The 25,582-nt window shown below is 36.3% G+C and overlaps 1 protein-coding gene across 9 annotated transcripts in view; it reads left to right on the forward strand.

Annotated features, from left to right (window-relative positions):
• Positions 1 to 25,582, forward strand: part of PTPN13 (protein tyrosine phosphatase, non-receptor type 13) — a 222,664-nt gene that overhangs the window by 94,705 nt on the left and 102,377 nt on the right. For 8 of the 9 annotated variants that reach the window (XM_027544958.1, XM_027544962.1, XM_027544959.1 and 5 more), the window contains exons 7-9: positions 7,836 to 8,402; positions 23,471 to 23,566; positions 24,835 to 24,928. In XM_027544958.1, coding sequence (XP_027400759.1) covers positions 7,836 to 8,402; positions 23,471 to 23,566; positions 24,835 to 24,928 — 757 coding nt within the window. The remainder of the gene's footprint in view (positions 1 to 7,835; positions 8,403 to 23,470; positions 23,567 to 24,834; positions 24,929 to 25,582) is intronic. The other variant, XM_027544964.1, reaches the window with a different exon arrangement.

The raw sequence follows: 25,582 nt of genomic DNA on the forward strand, positions 1-25,582 counted from the left end.
GATTTTCTCATGAGTATGAGAAAGATATAATAACGTCTATAATATAATTTTAATGGTTCCAAAAATAAATATATGAGACTCTTGATTATTTTTTTAGATAACTTATTTTAAACATTAAGTTGCATTCAAAATAAAAAGTAAACTATAGTTCACTATTTTGGCTATAACAACAAATATATCAGAAGTTTTAAACCAAATTATTAATGCCTTTTATTTATGATTTTGTTTTTATAATATTAAAACTTAGTATAATTGTCTAATAGTGCTTTAGAATTATTATGACTAATAGACTGTTGGATGCAGATAATCTAGAATTGACTGTAATAACTTAAGAAAATTTACAGAGAAGTCTTTAAATAGCCTATCCATTGATTTTAATTCTCTTAATAATCCTGTCTGCTTATTGGAGAATAAAATGTCCCCAATATCAAAACTCAGGAGAATTTTTGTAAGGAATTACAGTTTGTCACACAGAATAAACCTGAATGAGTTCCTCTAACTTAGGGTAGAATTCGAGGTCCTTGTATTTAAAGAAACAGTAGCCCCTCTTTGGACTGTGTGTGTGCATGCTCAGTTGGGTCCGACTCTTGGCGACCCGATGGGCTGTAGCCTGCCAGGCTCCTCTGTGGAATTTTCCAGGCAAGAATACTAGAGGGAGTTTCCATCTCCTACTCCAGGGGATCTTCCCAACCCAGGGATCGAACCCTCTGGACTCTCCTACATTGGCAGGTGGATTCTTTTACCACTGAGCCAGCTGCGATAGCCTTTGTTGGATCAACTATAATGGGAGAGGATTCCTCAGTTCATCTTAGCCATTGCTTACCACAATAGTAATAATGCTCAAAGGCTCTTTTAATTTATCCTTAAAAATTTATAAAACCATATCTCAAGGACAGAATTAATATAGTATACTAATTTATAGGCATTACCAGACAGAAGAAGTTAGGAGCTAATAGTGGCATAAACTTAAATAATATAAATCTTTTTAAAAATTAACTCATAAAGAAGAAATACTCTTGTATGACAGTGGTATTACTTAGGAGCAGTACCAGTTCTTACCTGTCTGTGGTCCCTTGGGCAAAGCAACGTTGTCGTATTACATTAGTAGTAAGGCATTCACTTTGACGTAGATGAACCTAAAACCTTTATGTAGTGATAACTTGTAGTTTATTTGGTTCCTGACCACTGTTCTCGATAAATAAAATGTCAAGATTTGACATTTTCCAGTGAGATATAGAATTAGATTAAAAGAAGTGGACAATTTTAGAGATAATGCCTCATACCTAAGTGATTTGATTGTTCAATTAAAACATAGCAATAACATTTTTCATCTATGAGTAAATGAGCTTAAAAAGTCTCCCCTTATATCTTACCTCTGAGATCTGTTACAGAAGCTAAGGCCTGAACTAGCAGGCTGTGGGCCCCTACTTTGTTATTTAATACTGCCAGCGCACTAAATGTAACAGCTGCACTAAGCAGAAAGAAATCAAGCATTTCCTGCCAAGTGAGCTTAAGGTAGAAACCTACACCTTGATCAGATCAGCATGATGGTGCTCCAGAACTCAGGCATGTTGATAATATCATGTTTCTTTTTTTTTTTTGTACCTGATCACATTTGTGAGGACAGATGGGGAATCAGGGAGCCTCTTTTAATACTGAAATGTCATTTTGAAGTTAGCTTCTAAGAGGTGCTGTGAATTTGAGTCTGTGTGTGAGGGGAAAGATGAATGATGCTATCCCATTAAGGATAATGTTAATCATAAATAACAAAAACAGTTAAAACAGTGTACTTTACAAGGAAGGTTTTTTAAATTTAATAAGTAAAATATGTTATATTATGAATACTCTTTATGATCTTAAAATCTTTTATTAATACCTCTTCAAAGTTTATTGTTTGCTCTTTACTTTTTAGCAAACTACATGCTCTCTGAAAGGAAAATGCTTGTGGTTTCATTTTAAATTTGAATATTTATAATTGTGTGTAATCTAATGTTGTCTATAAATTCTCTGAACTCAAAACATCCTTAAGAAATAGAAAAATCTACCTACAATGACTACTTGTTCTGAATAACTTGATTTTTTATTATAGAATCTAAAACTTTTCTAGGAGATCTTTTGATTTCTGTTTTTATGATTTTTCTTTCAAAAGGAACTTAAATTCTCCCTCAGTAGATAATTATATGCTGAGAAAAATAAAGCAGAAGCAAAAAAAAAAAAGAGGCAAAATTTAGAATTTTATGCTGCTACTTGTTCAGAAGAGCTTATGATGGTTCAAATGGGTTAGTTTATTTATCCTATCATCTCTAAGAAGAAGGCATAGCAAATTATATCCACATTTTCGTAGATGAAGGAAGTGAGAAACAGAAATTAAGTGGCTTGCCCAAACTCATGGATTGAATGATAAAGCCAGAATTAAAACCCCATCTTTTGACAGTAATCTTTCTGGTAGATTGTGCTACTTAAGTTGGCTTAAAAGGGTTTCATAAGTTATATATTCATTCTGTTCTACAAATGTTCTTTTGAAATTTCTTTTATCGGGAACTGGAAGTACAAAAACAAGTAAGACGTGGTCCCTTATGTTATTATTCCAGTTAGGGGTGGAGGTGAGAAAATGAGTAGGAATGATGGCAGATATAGAATATAATGGATAATTTTAATATAGCGAGAAAAATGTCTTCATAGAGGTCCAGCATGCTCTGTGAGTTTAGGTGAAGGAACTTCTAACTCTACCAGAATGGGAAAATACCACAGAAAGCTCCTCTTGAATCTTTTAAGAGTAGCTACAGTGGATATTCCTTTCAGAAATACCGTTAGTTAAGTTTCCTGTGATCAAAATGAGTAGTAAGGATAACTATTGAAAGTGAAAGTCGCTCAGTTGTGTTGGACTCTTTGCAACCCAATGGACTATATAGTCCACGGAATTCTCCAGGGCAGAATACTGGGGTCGGTAGCCTTTCCCTTCTCCAGGGGATCATCCCAATCCAGGGATCAAATCCAGGCCACCCGCATTGCAAACAGATTCTTTACCAGCTGAGCCACGAGGGAAGCCCAAGGATAGCTATTAGGTATACTTAACTAATTATTTCAGTGCTGTTAATTGCTTGTTTGATAAAGTAATTATAATAGCCTGGGCACATGTTTAGAAGCTCTGGAAAGCAGCTGAAGAAACTGCATTTTATATAGTGTCAGATTGGGAAGTGGCACTGGTATTAACAGTGGATGGTTTTCACTGGTGTGGTAGACTTAGGCATCTAATACACGGGCCAAGAATGCCATGATTCTCCTCATTCGTATGGCCAGATTCTATACTTAAGCTCTAATTTTGAATTCTCAGATTAGTGAAATTTTTTCCCTAAATACTTTAGCATCACAACAGCCATGATACTGTTCTTCTGTGCATGATCCATATGTATTTTATCTACCTGTGAAGTGTTAATGAGGCAATTACATATCTCATGTGGTTGAAGATAGCAAGCATCACTGACATAACAAAATGCATCAAGACTCCTGCCGGTTAGGAGTATGTGATTTAAGAATAGTATGTTTGTAACCAGCTGAAACCCACTTCTCTGTGTCCTTACCTAAAGATGTATCTCCTTTTTCTTCCAAAAAGCAAACAGAAGCAGTCCTAGGCTAGACAGTTCACTGGAGAAACCACTTAGCTCAAAACATCTCTTTCCTACCACTTCCTTTCTCTTCCTTCAAAAGGTCATCCACACTGTTTCTCCCTTTAATAATTTTGTAGCTCATAGCTCTTACAATTTTACTTTAGATCATCTGTAACAAGTATATACGGATCACTTTGGACCTTATTTCACACCTCCACAACCTTTTGCCTGTTTTCCTGAAGAGCGGCAATGCCTTCTCCCTCCCCTACCCACCATCTTACTTTCTCACTCCACTTTCTGTATCATCATGCCTTTCTTTGTCCTCTTGGCTACTAGAAGAGACCTCAACTGTGGTTCAAAATCACCCTTTATAAGTAACAGTCATGAGATCTTAGGTTAGTTATAATATGACTTTCAAGCATATAGAGCAAAATAAGTCGTATTTTATAGAAACAAAGTAGGAAGTTAGTGTGAACTTTTTAAAAAAATAAATCAAAGATTGATATTTGTGTAAACTTTTAAGTGAGTTATTTTCATTGTAATTTTGTACTACCCTACAGAATTTAAAATGATAACTTTCTGAATTTTTTAATAGACATGAACTGAAATATTTTTATATCTACTAATTTTCATAAGGGTTTCCCTTGTGGCTCAGCTGATAAAAAATCTACCTTCGATGTGGAAGACCTGGGTTCCATCCCTGGGTTGGGAAGATCCCCTGCAGAAGAAAAACGCTACCCACTCCAGTATTCTGCCCTGGAGAATTCTATGGACTGTATAATCCATGGGGTCTCAAAGAGTTGGATACAGCTGAGCAACTTTCACTTTCATTTTCAATTTTCATGAAGACAGTAAAAGCTAGCATTTATAAAGTAATAGTAATCTAAGAGCCACCTTATTAGTTTTTAGTTTTAAACTTCATATGGCTAGTGAGAAGACATGGTTCTTTTAGAATACCATGGCCCATTTACATATTGATAATAAATACTAATTTCCTAAAAGGGGATGATAATTTACTTGTTACAAATAGTCTCATGATATGTCAGTAGTGGTCAGGGTATCTTCACTGAAGAAGTCATAAGTAAAACTATAGAATGGGAAAGAACTAACCACAAAAAAGGTCTAAAAGAGACCACTCAGGGAAGATAAAATGGTGTATACAAAGGCCCTAACATATAAGAGACCTTAACAGAGAAAAACCGTGGCCTGGATGGAATAAAGAAAATGGAGGTGAATCCCTAAAAAGGATTCAAGTTGCACACCCAGAAGGAGTCTAAATTGTATTTGGAGTGCAATAATTATGCCTTTGAGACTTATTAAGAATAGTGACATCATGGAATGTGCTTTTAAAAGATGGTTCTAGCTGTTGAGTGGAGTATAGTGGATGCAAAAAGAAGCAGGGTGACCATTGCAGTTATCTAGTCAAGTGGTAGTGTTAATTGGGAATAAGGGGATTTCAGTAGAATTGGAAATAATCACATGGAGTAACCTATCTCTGAGAATTTAGGTAGCCAGCACTTTCTGATGAATTTAATATGGGAAATGAGGAAGATGAAGAGTTTCAGGAGGGTGCCCATATTTCTGTTTTGAGCAATCAGCTGAATAATGGTGCCACTGATCCAAGTTGGAAAGAGTGGGGTAAAGGACATCTCCGGGTATGGGAAGCGTAAGGTTAGTTTTAAGCATGTTCGCTTTGAGGTGCTTCTGAGATACACAAGTAGAAGTTCCAGTTTCTGTTTCAGATTGGAGCTCCCAAAAGAAGTCAGTGCCATGAATATAAATTTGGGAGTTGTCAATATGTAGAAATATTTAATATTTCACTCTGTTATAGAGTGAAAACATAAGATTCTAAAAGTGACACCTGAGGAAAACCAACAATTGGATATCCAGTAGAGGAGGGGAAAAAAAAGACTTAAAAGGAGCTGTCTAAGTAGGAAACCAGTCTTGTAAAGAGAGGAAAGTGATTCCTTAAGGGATTGTTCTCACTGTAAGTGGTCACTGAGAAGTAAAATATGAATACAAAAGTGTCTACTGAATTTGGTGCTATGGATGCCATTAGTGATACCATGATGGGAGCTACCAAGTTGCAGAGGAGCTGGAAGTTGACTAAAGTGGGTAGAATAATGAATGGGAAGGGAGAAATTGGAGACAGCAGTAACTAGAGGGGAATGTGGTCAGAGGGGAGACGTTTTGTTTAGTTTGTTTTGTGATAGAGATATAAGGGAACGTTTGTATACTAATGAGAAGGACTCAAGAGAAATGGGAGACAAGGAGGATGGAAGCAGAGCGGGCAGAAGTTAACCAAAGAAGCAAAATCATTGATAAAAGTAAGAGGAGGGGGTGAAGAGAACACACACTGGGAATTGGCCTTCAACTGGTAGGAAATTTCACCCCTTGAGACAGTAGGGAAAAGATTGCCGAGACAAATAGATATATAGAATTAGGCATGGAACAATGAAAAAGCTCTCTTCTGACAACTTGTTTTTTCTTGGTGGAATATGAGACAAGAGCATCAGATAGAGAGGTAAGGTGGGAAAGAACGAGGAAACGTGAATCCATCATTGTGAAAAGTGAGTGATGTTGAGTGTCCATCATGGTTGACCATGAATTTATGTTGCTGCCAGAATACTTGTTTGATTGTCTCCAAGGTTTGACTCAGCTTGGTAGCCAAGATAGTAAAAGGAGGCAGATTGTTGAGCTCACATATGCTTCTATGATTCTTAAATCCTTTCGATTCTTATTTTTTATCGATTGTATCCTATCAATTTTTAAGAATATCTTTGTTCTCTATTTTTTAATACAATTTTAAATAACTGAGTTTCAATATGTGATTTAAGAATGTAATTCACCACTGAAGTACTGTAACATAGACATATGTTTATCAGTTTTAAATTATTTTATATCAGGATCCAAAGTGTGTGGCAATCTATACATCCAGATGTAGGATGGTCTATTTCCCTGTATTCTGAGCCCCAGATACATGTATCCTTACTTGCACTTGAGTGGATTCATGTTCAGGGGAAGATGAATTCCAAGAAAAGCAAAACATTTGAATCTAATTTTCAAGCCATTATGTGTTGCCATTCTGAAATTAATTGACTGTGATGTTTAAGGTAAAATGTGTGGTGAGGGAAGAAAGCTAATAGTTGTTACCCCAAACAGGCAGTCAACTTATTCAAATATGTTAATAAAGCATTTATTGTTACTGGGAAGGTTTTAGTTATCATTTTATATTGTATCCACAGCAAATAGCTTATCAAAGAGGGATTACAGATGGTCATTCTGGAAATCTTCAGTGTTATGGGTTATTGATGTCAGTAACTATAAAGTATTTTTCTGCATTTCTCATTTAAATAGTGGAGCCATATATATGTGTGATTTTTTGTTGTTGAATCTGTGAATTCAAAAAATTTCTGGCTGGGCATTTTTGCTCCTCTTCAATGCATTTATAGACTGCTGCCTTGAAAAAACATTAGAATGGCTTACTGGTTTTAACTGCATCAAGGACCAAAGCGTAAATAAGAATGGGTAATTTATTCCAGTTAACAAATATCGATACATAATGTTTGAGAGGAAAAACTATTTCAGGATATGATGGTCTGCTATAGAAAAATTAAGTTACTTATGTAATTTAAACACAATCAAATTGTCTGGATTTTAAGCATAATCAAATTTTCTGGAAACATATATGACCTTAATAAAACTTTGATACTCAATAATTCTAAATACTACAGCAGGAATTTTTTTTTTCCTTTGAGCACATTTATTTGAATGACCAGAAAATGGCAAGGCTTTATATTGAAATAATACATATTTGAATTGTATCTGTAGCCATTAAAAGAGTGTACTATGTATTCTATTATTAACTCCAAATCATTTTATGAATAATTAATATCTACCAAACTGGATAGTATCAGAAACTCTTATCTATTTTTTTAAAACTAAATAAGTCACCTTTGAATATAAAACAATGTTACTTTAAAAACCAAGTTCTATATGTTACTGATACCATTTGGTAAGAAACACTGGACCCTGAAATATAACATCCAACTAACAAACATACCATTTTTTTTCCAGTTCCCTTACCATCATCACCATCCCATTTCATCTCTGATTCTCCATTTGGAGAACTGGAAAATGCCACCACTCTCATTGTCAATAGTAAGGTTACATTCCAGTTATTTTCTAAAAAGTCTGTGCATACATGATAGATTCTTATCATTCCAGGAAGAAGCTCTACTTCTGATGTTCTAGACACATACAAGTCTCCATTCTGTCATCAGGCCTTTCTTAACAAAGGGCTTAGTAAATCCATGGGATTTCTATCTATCAAAGATACACGAGATGAGGAAGATTATTTCAAGGACCTTTCATCAGATAATAACTCTGGACAAGAAGATTCGGAAAATTCCTGCTCCCCTTACCCGTTCAAATCTAGTGGCCCAGAAAAAAAAGCTGTCCCTGGCCTCGACGTGCTTCCCAAGAAGAAGATCTGGGCTTCGTCCATGGACTTGCTTTGTACAGGTGACAGAGACTTCTCTTCTGGGGAGACTGACAGATACCAACGCCGTCTCCCTGAGGCGGTCACAGTGCGGACTTCAACCACTCCTAGAAAAAAGGAGGCAAGATACTCAGATGGAAGCCTAGCCTTGGATATCTTCGGGCCTCAGAAAATGGATCCAGCATTTCACACACGAGACTTGCCCACCTCCTCGGCAATATCAAGTGCTTTGGACCGAATCCGAGAAAGACAAAAGAAACTTCAGGTTCTGAGAGAAGCCATGAATGTAGAAGGTTAGTAATTTTGTGTGTGTTTGAGAGAGAATTGAATCAAATTGTTTACAATTGTGTTTTGAAATAAAAAAGGGTTACGAAACCATTCCATAAGTCTTATTTCCACTGCCAAACCTTTGTACCCAAGTCAGGCTCTTTCTTCTTTGTCAGCTTCTGTTCTTCCTCCCACAAAAACCATAACTAAAGTACACTGTTTCCAAAAGTCATCTCTGCTAAGCATACCCGGTCCAGCCACCTTATACTCTCTCCGTGTTTTAGGTAGGCAGGGGCCATGTTTTCAACTGCTTTTTAATCCTCCACAGCATCGTCTTTCATGCACCATCTTGTGGGAGGCTTCCGTAAAGGGCTAGTTCATGGAAATGAGATACAGTTAATCAAAATCAGTTATCCAAGGGAGGCAGCATAGCCTGGTGATAGTGCAGTAGTCTGGAATGACGCTTAGATCCATGTTTTTATTTATTTTTGTTTAGATCTCTGTTTTTTGAAATCATAGTATTTAGGTTTATCAGTTTAGAGTCAGGCAGCCTAGGCTTGAATTATTTACTTCCTTCAGTAGTTATGTGATCCTTACTTTGGCAATGGGGCTTAATCATGCCAGATCTTAGGTTAGCCTGTGTGTGTGTGTGTGTGTGTGTGTGTGTGTGTGTGTGTGTGTGTGCGCGTGCGCGTGCGCTTAATCACTCAGTTGTGTCCAACTCTTTGCAGCCACATGGACTATTAGCCCACCAGGCTCCTCTGTCCATAGCATTCTCCAGACAAGAATACTAGAGTGGGTTGTCATTGCCTTCTCCAGGGGATCTTCCCAACCTAGGGACTGAACCCAGGTCTCCTACATTGTAGGCATTCTTTACTATTGGAGCCACCAGGGAAGCCCATGTATAAAATGGGCTCAATAAAAATAAATTAATTCAGTAATGAATGTAAAATGATTACATTAATAAATTAATAATTATTAATTAATTAATTAAATTATTATGAAACTACTATGGGGGCATAAAATGACTATAAATTACCAATTCTTATTATTTATAGGGGAATGCTCTTTCAAAAATACCTGATTGATACACAAAGCACAGTATATTGAATAGAATAAAATTGTGTTCTAGTCATATGATAGAGTCTATTTTTAGTACAGATAGATGGAACAGAAAGCAAAATAAATGTTTTCAATCTCATCCTCTACATTTTTGACAATTAAAGTTTTATATATGCCCCTTGATCACTAGACCCCTGGGACATAACTGATTAAGGGGCTTCTAGTTCAGTGAGAGTAGTAACGTAATGAAGGGTCATATTTATTCAGTATTTTTAAAGTCAATGTCCTAGTTGAATGTTTTTAATTCATAGGTTGCCCTTAAAATACTCTGCTAACGGTTTGTTCTATTAAGTTTCAAGCATCGTTCTAGAACTGAAAATACATTCCACATTGTGCTTTAATTCTCATAAATGAAGCCTTGCATTTTTTTCAACATAGGAATTGCATATTAGTGAGGAAATTGGAATTATGGAGGAAATTATTGAACACTTAATACTATAGATTTATATATAATTGCACTTTTATAAGCATTAGCCAGCATTATGAGATAGTTGAGTATAACCTGGATCTAAAAACTCTCAAAGTCATGGACTTGCCTGGTCATCCAGTGGCTAAGACTCTTGAGATCCCAATGCAGGGGCCCAGAGTTCGATACCTGGTCAGGGAACTAGATCCTGCATGCATCAACTAAGACTCAGTGAAGTTAAATAAATATTTAAAAGCTTTCAAAGACAGAAAATGAAAAATTAGAAATTTATTTTATGCATGATTTCACTGTTTAAGTCTTAGAGTTGTAACAGCAAAAAGTAGTCACTTTGTAGCTTAAAGTCTCTCTTTTCAGAATTTGTATTTTATGACCATTTAGTGTTACACCACAGCTAACACATGAATATAATTTAGCTTCACATTCCTATGAGCATTCCCTCATGGAGACATTTATATAAATAAATTCTGCCCATTGTTGTTGGGGGGGAACAGTCCTTCAGTGATTCAAACAGATAGGACCATGGTCGTCTCAGAATATAAGGAGTGAATATACACACCAATTTAGATGGCTTTCTAACATTTAAGAGGTTCAGTGGTATCTTTTCTTAACATGTAAATATTAAAATTGTTATTGTTCAGTAGCTAAGTCATGTCCCATTCTTTGTGACCCCATTGACTACAGCACACCAGGCTCCCCTTTCCTTCACTATCTCGTGGAGTTTGCTCAAATTCATGTCCATTGAGTTTGTGATGCAAGCTAACCATTTGCCACCCGCTTCTGCAAGTAGTAATTTGGATATGTGAAGTCTGAGAGAAGTGTTTTTACATTTGAACCTTGGTTGAGAGTTAAATAGTAAAAAAATCAAAACTATGGTGAAAATATTTTTTAAAATTATATTACAGTAAACAGTCGGTTTAGCATGTTTTGCTTGAATATATAATTTATAGGAATTTCCTATAAGTAAAACTCTGTCATGGTTTGCATGTGCATGCATGAATGTGTAAGTGTAAAGAAACTCAAATAGATCAACTTGTTTTCAGATATGCATATATACATATATATCTGTAAAGATAATATATTGAGTTGGCCATAAGGTTACAACCCAAATGAAATTTTTGGCCAACCCAATATAATCTGTATAGACCCTTATTTGTTCAAAATACTAACTTGTTACCTCCCAAAAAAAATTTCTGAATTGAAAAATTTTAGGTTTATTATAAGAGATACAAGAAAAGGAAAAGATTTCCTTTTAAAAGTAAGATAAAATATGCTTTCAATTATTTAATGTAGGACAATTTTTATCCTGAAATCTATCTTTGCATTAAAAGAGTTTTCAGAAGCATTTGCTCCCACAAAATATCTACCAATTTTTTTCCCTAGAGTATATTTCATAACCAAATTAAACAAAATAGAACACCTTGAAAAATGTTGGTTTATTATGGAAATACTTGTACCACCTTAAATAAGCTCCATTATTATATAGTAGTAATAAATTATGATTGTTTTTGACTAAGAGCATTGTTTGAAAGGAATGTTTGAGGTTTGGAATTCAAAAGCAATAACTCTTACTAGTTATTTAGTTGAGTAACTTGCTGGTTTTATGCTGTGCTGTCTTTTTGTAAAGGTAAAATAATTTATGTTGGCTGTGCAAAGTACAGATTGTTAATATGAAGAGTTTAGCTAGTATACTAAGAAGAAAAAAGAATGGAAAATAACAAACCACTTATTTAATTCTTATGAAAAATGGGCTTCATAGATCCCTTTTATGTGTGACAAATCAAGCAGAACAGTGGATATTATTCATGTACCCATTTTCTTGTACACTTTTCTTTTGAAACATTCCTATTTTAAAGCATTTAAAAGTTATAATACTCTACAGTTTTTGCGATCTTTACAATTGAAAGTTGTCACTGAGGATCAGTAATTTTAGAATTAGAAGAGGTTTTAGAGCGCATGTGCTTGGGCATGTGAAGATTTAATAGCATACCCAGAATCACATAACTGGTTAATGATAAAGTTTCCATCATTATGGGAGATTGTAAGTTTCCATCATTATGGGAGATTGTAAATTTCCATCACAGATTTGGCATTCCAGTCTAAGGATTTCCCACTACATGTTACCTCCTAATTTTTAAAAAAAGATGTATTACAGTGTCCAGTGGGATAATATACAATCAGAAGAAAAGAAATTGCTAAATTTCAGTTCATTCTTTGGGGCACATGAACATTCAGGAACTGATGGAAAAGACTGTTGTCTCCTTCAGCCTCAAATGGATAGCTGTTTCCTTTAGCCCAGGCCCCATCCTCTTGAAAGGAACCTGTACCTAAATCATTTCCACAGCGTCTCCTCAGCCGACAAAACCAACCAGCCGACTGGCACAAGGGAGACCAGACTTTAAAATCATGGAGTAGTGCTGGAAGGAACTTGGGTACCATTCTAAACATCTCATTTTCAGGCATCATCAGACCTCTTAGGTCTCTTCTTAATAACATTATATAATTTTTAATATAATAAAAGTATTTTATTATGAAATAAAGGCTCGTTTGGGTCTTCCTTCAATAAACCATCCTGGGTGAAGGGTTGAGATGGAGCTCCATTTAACCATGTAGCAGACAGAGGGATTTTATTTTCCTTTTTGGGATAGTGTTTTGATGGGGCTCTATTATTACAGGATCTATAAAATGGTTATCCAGTACCTGATGACATAAGAGAGTAAGCTATAAAAAAGCAATGGTTATTATTAAGTGCTCTGATTCCTTTGGGAACAAAATAAAGTTAAGAACAAGAAAGATTCCAAGAAAGAAATTGTAGTTGAAATTTTAAAATTATAAATAAAAGATTATTGCTAAGATTATTAATCATCTCCTACATTCATAAAGCCTTTTCATACTGTTCATGGGGTTCTCAAGGCAAGAATATTGAAGTGTTTGCCATTCTCTTCTCCAGTGGACCATGTTTAGTCAGAACTCTCCACCATGACCCGTCTGCCTTGGGTGGCCCTGCAGGAGATAGTGAAGGACAGGGAAGCCTGGCATACTGCATTACATGGGGTCGCAAAGAGTTGGACGCAACTTAGCAACTGAACAACAACACTCATAAAGCAGTAGGAGAGGCAGGAAAGAACGTAACAGCTTTCTCGCATAGAAACTAGTTTTAAAATTTGATGTCATTCCCTTTTTTTTTTTTTTGCTTTATTCTTTTCATTTCACTCTTTCTGCCTTAGCATAGGACTGTCCTGTTCTACTCTTTTCCTTCTTCATTTCCAGGCTTTTCTTTTCCACCTCTCTCTGCTCCGTCTCAAGAGCTGAGAAATCGTCTGCTTTCTAATGAGAGTTTCTGTCTCTGTGTTGTTTGTGGGGTAATTACCACACACTCCCTGTCCATCACTCTGTGGGTTGGCAGCACATTCCTGATTATGAGAGATTGACTTGGAACCGGTACTGTGAGTATAGTATGAACAGACTCCACACCCTGGGTGGGGACCGTGAATAGCATTTGCTTAGAATAGTCAAAACTCCCCTGCATTCTGTGTAATACTAGAAGGGCGAGTGTAAACAACAGATACAATTAAATTCTATAAAAGTGACTATGGTTAAATAGGACTTATTTAAGGAGTTTAAAGTCAACCCATTGTACGTCATGTCTAAATTAAGTGTTGTCTCCTTTCTTTCAATGCTGTGTCTTCTGGTCTAGCCTAGTTTTGCTCTTCTATGACTGCTCTGTGAATGCAGCTTAAACTCTCTTGTGCAACTAGAGTGTGTAAACACTCAAGTATGTGAGCCTGTTCTCATTATTGAGGCATCGTAATACTTCCTTTCCATTCATGTTCATTCCATTGAACTTGAAAGTGCATGTATTTTTATAGTTACATTTCAGAAAAGCAAGAGGGTGGATTCATAAATGTTACAGTTCATCATATTGGATGCTACTAGTGACACTTTATAGGCTTCCCTGGTGGCTCAGGTGGTACAGAATCCACCTGCAATGCAGGAGACCTGGGTTTGATCCCTGGCTTGGGAAGATCTCCTAGAGGAAGGCATGGCAATCCACTCCAGTATTCTTGGCCTGGAGAATCCCCATGGACAGAGGAGCCTGGAGGGCTGCAGTCCGTGGGGTCACAGAGTCAGACACAACTGAGTGACTAAGTACAGTGACATTTTATGGAGAGAGAGGAATGATTGCAATTTCAATTTTTAAAATTTTTGTCTTTCTTTTCTAAGATCCTGAACTAGTAAAGATGAGCTACTCTGTTTATTTCCTTCACTATATTTCCCTCTGGATAGCACCCCTCCCCTCCAAAAAAATAAAGATTGTTATTTGGATTACTGCCCGAACTTAAATAATTTAAATAATCAGTTTCCATAGAAGTAAATATGAATAAACAGGGATTTTATATGATGTTAGTCAAATATCCCATGTATTTAAGTATTAATGACTGAATAATTACACTGAGATAAAAATACGTTTAGTATCTCTGAAGAACACACTAGTATAAATGGATTCAGCGACTTGGCCAGAAAGAATCAAGCGCCCACTGTGTTTCCACAGCTGATGAAATTTTTATTTATTTATTTATGGCTTCACCCCACGGCATGTGGGATATTAGTTCCCCAACCAAGGATCAGATTTGCCATTCCTTCACTGGAAGCACAGTCTTAAACACTGGACTGCAGGGAGTCCGGAGATTTGTGTTTTAGACCAGCATTGCCCAGTAGAACTTCTTCAGTGGAGGAGAAGTACTACATCTACAAATTCCAGCTAAGCAGACTGGACTTCAAGTTACAAGTCACAGGTGACTGTTGGGCATGTGCTTTCTAATGCAACTGCGGAACTGAATATTTTATTTAAATTACATAGCAACACAGGGCAGCTTCAAACCATTCTCATATAGAACTAGTCCAATAAAAAATACCAGTGTTCAATGGAGGGAAAATTGGCTTGAGAAGCATTTGAGAAGAGATACACAGTAAGTTATTCTTTAGCTTAAAAACAACAGAGAATAGACATTTGCTTTTTTGATTTATCCAAGTGGAAAAATGAAACTGCATCTTTAAACACTAAGGAAAGTTAAAAATGAAACCAAAACAAATGTTCCAGTGTCTATATCCATAGTAGTATAATACTGATTTTGGAGTCCACAGAAATCCATGGCTACTTTATCAGAAATTAGAGACCTAATTTAACTCATACATGGTTAACATAGACCCAGTTTGGCTTTGATATAGAAACCTTCTGAAAAGCATGGACTGATATGTATTAAGGGAGATTTAAAATAGAGCTTACTGGTAATGAGTATCTACACAAGCTTTAAGACCCAACAGTTTGGGGGTTTTTTTGGCCACACCATGTGTCATGCGAGGTCTTAGTTCCCCAACCAGGGATCTGTGGGCTCAGAATCTTAACCACTGGACCACTAGGAAAGTCCCAAATGCAGGGTTTTTATTTTTGTTTTTGTTTTTTCTTTGTTGTTGTTATTTTTGGTCACATAGCATGTGGTAAATCTTAGTACCCTGACCAAGAATTAAACCTGCACTCCTTGCATTGGAAGCATGAAGTCTTAACCACTACACCACCAAGAAAGTCCCCCAACAGTTATAACCCCCAAAATATTTCATTTCATCCCAGTTTCTCAGTTCCTTCTATTGTCCATGGACTGTAGAACTAGCTTTCTAAATTGATCTCTTAGCTATAATTTGTCCTCCATTTTGCAGATTTGAATACATTTCTTCTCTGCCTGCAGCCGCTTAATAACTTTTCATCTGTTGAGCAGGATAAAATTCAAGCTCCTTAGATTATGGCATTTAAGGCTTTCCATTATTTCCATTATCATTTCTCTCCAGTCTTACCCTTTTGCATTTCCCATCTCACAAGTCGCTCCAGCAATATATGTGTTCTCTCTCCCTCCTTGCCCCGCTTCCTCCCCTAATACGTGCCATTTTATATTATCATGATTTTATTCATGCAGCTTTCTGCCTTAAGACTTTAAACTTTCTCTCATCTTCACACTTCAGGATGATGGCCTGTATTTTTCACTGAAATTATTTGTTTTGAGGAGCTTGTTTCTCCTCTTGTAGACACTGGAATTTTGCCCTGGACTAATTCATGGCTATATCCTTAGTGTCCACCACTCTGCCGGACATATAATAGATACTCAGTTAATCTAAGCTGAATATTGCAACATGGCTCTTAATACTAAATATTTAGTGTATTCAGTGGTGCTATTTCGGATACAGAATACAATAATATTCTCTGAATTATACTATATAGTGAGGAGAAATCTCACCTTCGTCTCCTGTTTTGTCCAGCTCTAAGAGAAAATCACATACTTGTCAATCACAGCCTGACCAGTCAACAGCAAATGCAATCACTTTTCTTTAGAGCTCTATACTGTTTGAAAGCTTTAGGGGGGACAGTTGAAGTCATGACAACAAAGGATGCTAGAGGATGCTGGAAGAGTGGTATAGCTGGCCTAGAGTTGTGGCTATGATGTTATACACAACCCATGTAGAGGAACTGTTCACTCTTGTAGCAATCCTACTCTGCACAGATGTTCCATCTATAAAGTCATTTATATTTCACAGAATATTCATCTCTTACCTTCCTTGTTTGTACATATATATATATTCATACTTACCTGAGCTCCGTTCCTCCTTGTTAAAAATTTTATTGATCATGTCTGGCTCTCAAAGAATTTTAGGATATGTTATCTTCTTGTATCATGCAGTGTGATGTAATATAGAATACACTGGATTCTATGATCACAAAGAAGGTACAATCTCTAATCTCCAGAAGTTAACCCTCTAAAAAGAAAGCATAGAGAAAAACACTTCATACGTGAATACACAGTGTTCTTACTTTTGTTTGTCTGCTTATTCGAATATTGAAATATTTTGTTTGTTAGGAACCATAGCTATAAAAATGCAGGGGTTTAATTTTCTTTTTTTCCCCAACAATTCTAGTGACAAAACCAGCCATCTTAGTGCATTTCTGTTTGAAACTTTTTTCTGTAATTTGGGTCATGTATTAAAGGAGATAAAGAAATGCCAGGTTGAAAGTGTTTATTTAATTCCTGATGTTGCAATTGCCCGAGTCTCAGTTTCTTCATGTTACTTGTCTGAGCTTGAATATGTGTCACTTGTAAATGGTGCTTTTCGATTACACTTTATGCTGGCTTAGGTTCATTTTAACATGAAGATTGTAGATTTTCGTGTTTCATCTAAAACAGCTTTACGTAACCGCTGTATATCATGCAAGTCTTCATAACCCTGTGCCACAACTTTGTATGTTTAAAGTGTTAAGTGTGTTAAGTGTTGGTGGAAATTGTGGCTCTTAATTGTCAAGGATTTATGATAGAATACTAACCTATGGAAAAACTGCCTTTTATGTTGCTATGTACAAGTGGAGTCAGTGCTCTATTAGAGTTGGCATTTAGAGAATCCAGATTAAAGGATAGTAAAATATTTGTCAGATTTTTATGCATTGTCATCTGGCATAAAGATGGTATACTCTTAATTATGGTAAATTAATACTAGAAATTAAAAGATATTGTCAGAGAATGTATGTTTACAGAATCTCTATAACTAGACTTTATCCAGATTTTTTATTATTAAAATATAATTGCTTTACAATATTGAGTTAGTTTCTGCTGGACAATGAAGTAAATCAGCCCTATGTATACATATGTCCCCTCCTCTTGGATGTTCCTCCCACCTGCATCCCACCCCTCTAGCTAATCACAGAGCACCCAGTTGACCGTCCTATGCTTCATAGCAGGCTCCCACTAGCTATCTATTGTACACGTAGTATCATATATATATGTCAGTCCTAACCTCCCAATTCATCCCACCCTCCCTTTCCTACCCCCACATCCATGTCTGTTCTCCTCATTAATTCTTTAAGCCATTCTTCTGCAGTCCCTATTTTTCTCATCCTCTCACCACTATTCAACAGATTGCTTTCAGGAGACACTGTATTCCTCTGTCTTTATGTATCTACATTACACACACACATACACGCACACACTGAATTTGGTGCTGCTTTTTTTGGTGACTTGTATCCAGGCTAATTTTATTCTCCCATTGTTTTCTTTTGCACTCATTATTATTTCTACATTAAGATTCTTAATTCCAACCTCAAATTCCATGTCTAAAAACTGTCCTTGTAGGAAGTCAGAGATGGAAATCATGTAGTGAAATGAGGAATAATCATGATCCTAAAGGAATTCTAGTATATGGATTTCTGCAGTGTAGATTTCATTTAAATATTTACTAGCTGAGAAGTTTGCAGACCAAAAAGTAGATACTGAATCTAATTTTACCCTACAAGTCAAATAAATTCAGTTCTCCAATTATAATGATGACAGCTTAAAATTTTGCTTACAGTTTTAGCACTGCCGTGAAAGTAACTACATGTATATTTTATAAAATGGGTATTTGAATATTCTTAACAGGTTCATTGCACATGACTTAAGAACTTTGGCATTCAGAAAACTTTGTAATGGTCTATAAATACTTAGGAGCATCTCGTTTTTTTTAAAAAAAAAGTCTAAAACTTTCTAATTAAAATAACAGTTATTAGATTTTGTTGATGCTGGGAGGTGAGTACATATGAGGACTTACTGTGTACTCTTGTCTTCATGTCTGTTGAGTTTTCATAATAAAAAGTTGTGTTTTTTGGTTTTTTTTTAATCACTTGGTAATACTACATTCCTAGGATCTGGACCAAACCTAAATGCTAATATTATACATTTAAGTGTAGACAGAAAACATATCTGTGTTGTTTGGTTCCTCTGAAAAGAAGTTATTAATAATGTTAGGATCTTGTGGAAAATTAGAGATTACCCTTCTTTTGTTGACTAGATCAGAGTAATAAAGCCTATATCTATCTAGTTAGTATCTTTTAGTGTTAGTCACTCAGTCGTGTCCGACTCTTTGCTACCCCATCTACTATAGCCTGCCAGGTTCCTCTGTCCATGGAATTCTCCAGGCAAGATTACTGGAGTGGGTAGCTATTCCCTGCTCCAGAGGATCTTCTGACCTGGGACTGAAGCCATACTCTGCCGCACTGCGGGCAGAGTCTTTACCGTCTGAGCCACCAGGGAGGCCCAGAGTCAGTGTCTGCTTGGTGCCTTTTGTGTAGATCATCAGAAAGTCAAGAAGTGTTTCTTTCCAGGTGATCTGGAAAATATGCCACTCCATATGCACCAATGCAGATGATCTTGGTACAGGAAATGTAATTTGTTAATAATTCATGAAACTGTTACATTTACTATTCAGAAATGGAAGCTTGTAAGGCTAACCTTTCTCATAAGCACAACTGAGTAGTAAATTTTGACTGAAAACTGAAATCTGATTATAGCCTTCTTATAAGCATGACTGAGTAATAAATGTTGCCTGGGAACTGTAATATCGTTAGATCTGCCATGCCATTGCATGAAAGGAACATGGCTAACAACATTCTTTTTTAAAGGTACATTCCAGAATACAAGAAGCTCACAAAAAATCCCTACCACTTAATTAACATAGATATACCACTCCTGTTTTGTTTTTTTTTAATCTGAGTTTAATGTTTTTTTGTAATTTATTTTTTAATTGGAGGAAATTTGCTTTACAATGTTGTTGATTTCTGCCATACAACAATGCAAATCAGTCATAATTATATATGTATGCCCTCTCTCTTGAGCCTCTTTCCTTTCCCACCACCCCACCCCTCTAGGTCATCACACCCCTCCTGATTTAGAAGAGGGATAAAAAGGTCTTCCTACCCTCAATTTTCCTGCCATGCTAGTCATCCAGTTCATGTTTCTGGAGTGCTTGTGCCCAGTTACTCTAAAATGGTAAACCATTGTAAGCCAATGTCCTTCCTCCCCCAGGTGTGGTACTGAGAACATTTAAAGACCAACAGTTCATCTAGGGAAGATGCTTTATTGTTATATTTTTAAGAGGGTTTGTCAAAGTTACATTAATTTGTCTTACAGAGGAATCCAAGGGTTGAAAAAAGTTTACTAATGTTGTCAATAAAGGAAACAAGGAGGAAAAAGGAAATAAAATATAGGCAAGCTGAAAACAAGGAATGTGGACCTGTGAAATAATGTAAGAACAATTATAAAGCACCACCAAAGAACAGAAATTGAAATTAAAATTTACTCTCTTACAGCCACTTTGCAGAAATAGTTATGAAACAGTAAATTCATGAAATTGTTGTTGCATGGCATAGATTCACATGACTGAGGTTCTCTACTCTGTCTACCGAATAGGTTTATTGCAACTTTCAGCTTTTCTTTGTGAGGTAAAACTATATTGCCTCCATCCTTGTGGGTCTTCTCTTTGGCCTTGTTGGTTTTACCGTCCTATAGGTTACAATGCCAGGTTTGGCATTTGGTCAAGTTACCTTGGGAAAATCCCTCAAAACTTTTCCATGGAAGTTCTGTACAACAAAAGAAAAAGTTCTTTGTTGCTCCTTGAAAATAACATTCTTCTTACATAATCATTTAACTATGTTCATTAAATTCAAGTAGTATTAGATAAAGCTATTATTTGACATCTTCTATAATCCTTTCAAATCATGTTCCTCTTATACCGGAGGAATTTGTTTTGTTTTTTATTTTACCATGTCACTTCCTGTGGTAGCATGGAATCCTTTTTTTTTTAAGTGCTGGTCAATATTTGTCTTTTCAATTCCAGAGCTCTTTTAATTATAGTTTTATTTGACACTTACATTCACTGTATACAAAGCTGGACAAAGTAGGAGTCATGTATATTATACCTGCTTCACCAGGTAAACATTGTTATAAGAACAATACACAATATCCTGTCCATCAAATCCATGGCCATTTATCCTCCTACTCCTCCCGGCATGACGTCTACCCTTTGCCTCAGCATGACCTCCCATTTTTCCAGCCCATCATTTCCATCCTGATTCTACAAGCCTAGTCTCTGTGGTGCCATTTAATTATTTCATTCATTCATCTCTTAATTTTTATTTTTAATAAGCTCTCTTAAAATACCTTCTAGCACAAGGGAATAATTCATTTTGTGAAATACCTGCCCTCAAGTTAACAAAGAAGTAAAAAAGAAGCCCTCACATATGTTGATCATCTGTTACCTTGGATCCCACACCACTCCTCGGATATTTCCCATGGTCTGCTTTCTCTAGTGCCTAGAAAAAGCCACACAGCCATTCTGATTGGCTTCAGTAAAATTCATGCTTTCTAGCCTCATCTAAACTCTCATTGTTACATAAAAGCTTTCACGCGTATTTGCTGATTCTTATCACAGCAGAATTTCTTTAGTCTTCTTGGGAAGTAGTTTACTTTCCTTGCCAGGAATGAGGCATATTTCTAGTACAGGTTTCTTAGGATTGCCTCTGTTTTTTCAGTCCTTTCTTTGTTTCCTTTCTCTTAAGAAGGAAAGGTTCTTCCTTCCTCCTACACTAGCCATCTTATGTATGTTGGGTCTTCTCCCATCTCCTGTTCTTCCTTCACATTTTTCCATCTGTATTCCCCTCCGTCATTTGCAATCTCCTCCAATCTACAGTTGTCTTATCCACTGCTTAAAAACATTCTCAAACATTTCTCTCTGCCAAAAAGACCCTAATAACTCATTTAGTCTCATTTAGTTTGTTTTTGTTTAAATCTTTCTCCTTTCTCAAATCTTCGAACTTCTTTAAAGAACAGTGTTACTCATTTTCTCAGTTTCCTGCCTTCCAGCCTGATTTGGCCCCTCACCTGTCTGTGCAATGGAAATAGTCCTCTTTAAAGATCATCAGTGACCTTTGTGTATCACTTATATTCCTCTGTTCATTCATTTATTCATATCCACTCAGAAAATATTTATTTTGTGTTTGCTATGCATCAGACGCTTGCTTGATAATAAAGGTACATCTGAAAAAGATACAGTCCTTTTTGCCTAAGTTTGTGATTTAGGTAGAGGAAAACAAACAGGTGGGGAAAGAACTATAAGGCAGTGAAGAGTTACAGTTATATAAGCATAAGGCAATATGAAAGTATCAGAAATGGTGTATAACTCAGTCTTTAGGTGGTCATGAAAGCTTTTGTGAACAGGAAAGGTTTTTTTCCTTTAAGTCTTCTCTTAAAGGACAAAGAAAAAGGATTCAAAAGAAAAGAGGAGGAAGAGCATTCTAGCAGGAAGAATATCTGAGGAAGGAATTTCAAAGTTTATATGCTTTTGGTTATTTGTAAATTCAGTAGCAAGAGTGGAAAATCTGGAGAACTGGGTGGTGATGATGCCCTGAAACAAGGGTTCTACCTAGATTGAGTTTTTCAAGTTCCCTGTCAATATTTGTGTGCCCGTGTGTTTTAGGGCTGCGGGAGGAGAGAGGTCTATGCTTTTCATGATTCTAACAAGTTAGAACCTATATATTCACAGCATGTAGAGCTACTGCTGTAAATGTAGTCGTGGATCAACTTATGAAAGGCTTTGAATACTAAGGAGACATTGAACTATATGTTAAAAACTCTAGTTTGAAGAAGTTTAAGAAATACAGCAATGTGCTCAGATTTTCGTTCGTGGAAAGTTCACTCTCTGTAATGTGCGTTATAATATGAGACAAGCAAGACTGCAGAAAGGGGAATCTAGGACAGTTAAAAGTAGTCCAGGCATGAGACATATCATGGAATTATCATCTATGCTAGTGATCACAGAAGTGTGAAGATGAGGGGCTGAGGCAGAGACATTGAGAAGGTAGAATTTAGATTTCAGTGGAGTGCTTCCCTCCTCGTACAGAGCATACACCGCACAACCCTGCACAGACCCCCCACCCACTCCCAGTGCTTACTGATCTCATTCTGGTGGAACTAAATGTCCCATCTTGAGTATTTTGTATTTCTACATTTAAAAAAAAAAAAACTTGTATTGGTGTATAGCCAATTAACTATGGTGATTAACAGTATTGTGATAGTTTCAGGCAGACAGCAAAGGGACTCAGCCATACATTTATATGTATCCTTTCTCCCCCAGTCTGTCTTCCCATCCAGGCTACCACATACCATTGAGCAGAATTCCTTGTGCTACACAGTACATCCTTGTTGGTTACCCATTTTAAATATAGCAGTGTTGTACTTCTGCATTTTAAATTATTTGAGCTTGGGGCTGGGTGTCTAGATTTTTCTATCCCTAATAGCACCTGAAACAGAATGATGTTTATATAGCATCTGCTCTGTTCTAAGAGCTTTGCATATGAGTTCGGTTAATGCTACAATAACCTTAGGAGATGTGCATTTCCCTTATACCCTCTTTTCAATTGAAGAAGAGTCACAGGAAAGTTAAATACCGTCCCCATATCATGCACTTGGTGAGTAGTAGACCTGAGATTCAAACCCAGGCAATATGGTTTCCGAGTCCAGGACTCTAACCAGGATGCCAAACCACCTCAAAATTGTAGTCACATTTTTAAATGACTATCCAGTGATTAGTAAATTTAAAGCAATAGATGTTCTGGTCTCACAAGAATAAATGTAGTGCTTTATATGATTGTGGAACAGCTAATGAGATTGCTTTCTAATGTTTTTGTTTTAATCCTTTCAGAACCAGTTCAAAGATACAAAACTTACCACAGTGATCTCTTTAGTACATCCAGTGAAAGTCCATCTATTATTTCCTCTGAATCGGATTTCAGGCAAGGTAAGAAGCATCTGAACAAGCAAAACATTCGTAAGAAACCATGATTGTGCTGTTTGATTCCACATGATTGTGCTGTTTGGCACCCTACTCCAGTACTCTTGCCTGGGAAATCCCAGGGATGGCAGAGACTGGTAGGCTGCAGTCCATGGGGTCTCAAAGAGTCGGACACAACTGAGCGACTTCACTTTCACTTTACACTTTCACGCACTGGAGAAGGAAATGGCAACCCACTCTAGTACTCTTGCCTGGAGAATTCCAGGGATGGGATCCTGGTGGGCTGCCTTCTATGGGGTCACACAGAGTCGGACACGACTGAAGCAACTTAGTAGCAGTATACCAGATACCTAGAATAGTCAAATTAATACTGTCAGAAAGTTCTTTTGTAGATGCCAGGGCGAGGAATGGGGAGTAAGTGCTTGATGGGGACAGAGTTTCAGTTTAGGAAGGTGAAAAATTTGGGCGATGTATGATGGTGAGTGTTGCAAAACAATGTGAATGTACTTAGTGCCACTCAGCTGTACAGTTAAATATGGTTAAGAATAGTACGTTTTATATTATGTGACTTTTACCACAATTGAAAAAAAAACATTAAAAAAAGAAGCTATGATTTTTGTTCTTTCAGTAGTGTTGAGATATAAGGTGTGAAAAGAATAATTCTATATAAAAATTTTTAATTACAAAAAGCTTCCAATTACTCATTTTAACACTGTTATAGGTACGTAAGGGCTTCCCTCATAGCTCAGTTAGTAAAGAGTTGGCCTGCAGTGCAGGAGATCCGGGTTCAATTCCTTGATCAGGAAGATCCCCCGGAGAAGGAAATGGCAACCCATTCCAGTATTCTTGCCTGGAGAATCCCTTGGACAGAAGAGCCTGGCAGGCTATAGTCCATGGGGTCGCAGGAGCCAGACATGATTTAGTAACTAAAACCACCATAGGAATTTAATAGCAGTTTCATCAAACAGCAGTATAGTCATTTTCAAATGCTAAGTTGCTTCAGTTGTGTTCGACTCTTTGTGACCCCATGGCCTGCAGCCTACCAGGCTTCTCCGTCCATGGGATTCTCCAGGCAAGAATATGAGAGAACATAATTCATTGTTTTCAAAAATAAAATGACTGCCACTGAAGAGTTTAATGACATTATATCATTAATTTGATTATGTGAATATGATTTGTAAAAATTATCTTATGTGTCTTCTGAGTGCTTATGTTTTAAATAAGATTATTTCATATTTTTATGACTTGTGCTATTCCTTTTCATTCACAATTAGTGAGAAAAAGTGAAACTTCAAAGAGATTTGAATCCAACAGTGGTCTCCCAGGCGTAGATGAAACCCCAAGTCAAGGCCAGTCACAGAGACCAAGGTATGTAATATGAAAAAATGGTAATATATTTCCAGTTGCATGTGGTTTTTTTCTTCATTAGAATCAAGGAGAATATTTTTTTAATTATTCTCTTCCCTCTGTTTTCTCCATTCTCCTTTTCTTCCCTCCTCTTTAAGTTCTTGCAAATTCAATTATATAAAAAATGTTACAATTGTTTGAGTTATTGGAATCTTTTAAAATTAGAATTGGCCCTGATTATTTTAGTTTGTGCTTGATTTTTTTTAATTGCCAATATGAATATAAAATAACTAACAGTATGGATGTTCTAAAGGTATAGCATTAAACATCTATGAGAAGATACAAACTTTGATTTCTAAAAGAATAATGCTTTTTTCAAAAAGTTACATGGGCTCAACAAGTAGGCTTTCAGTACTATTTGTTTAATGAATAATTAGTAGATTACTACTAAGTAACCTATCATGTGAAATCTATTATATAAAAAGTTAAGTTTTCACTACATCTTCCTGAATTAAAAGAAGCTATCTTGTACTTAAACTTTTTTTTAAGCCCAGTTTGGACTGTTTAGAGTTCATTTTCATACTGAGACACTCAGCATACTTATAAGATTAACCCTAGCAGTTATTCTTGTGGTATTATAACTGTGGGTTGATTTACTTTGAAGTGAAATGTGTC

Source organism: Bos indicus x Bos taurus, chromosome 6 (assembly GCF_003369695.1).
Source record: "Bos indicus x Bos taurus breed Angus x Brahman F1 hybrid chromosome 6, Bos_hybrid_MaternalHap_v2.0, whole genome shotgun sequence".
NCBI lineage: Eukaryota > Metazoa > Chordata > Mammalia > Artiodactyla > Bovidae > Bos > Bos indicus x Bos taurus.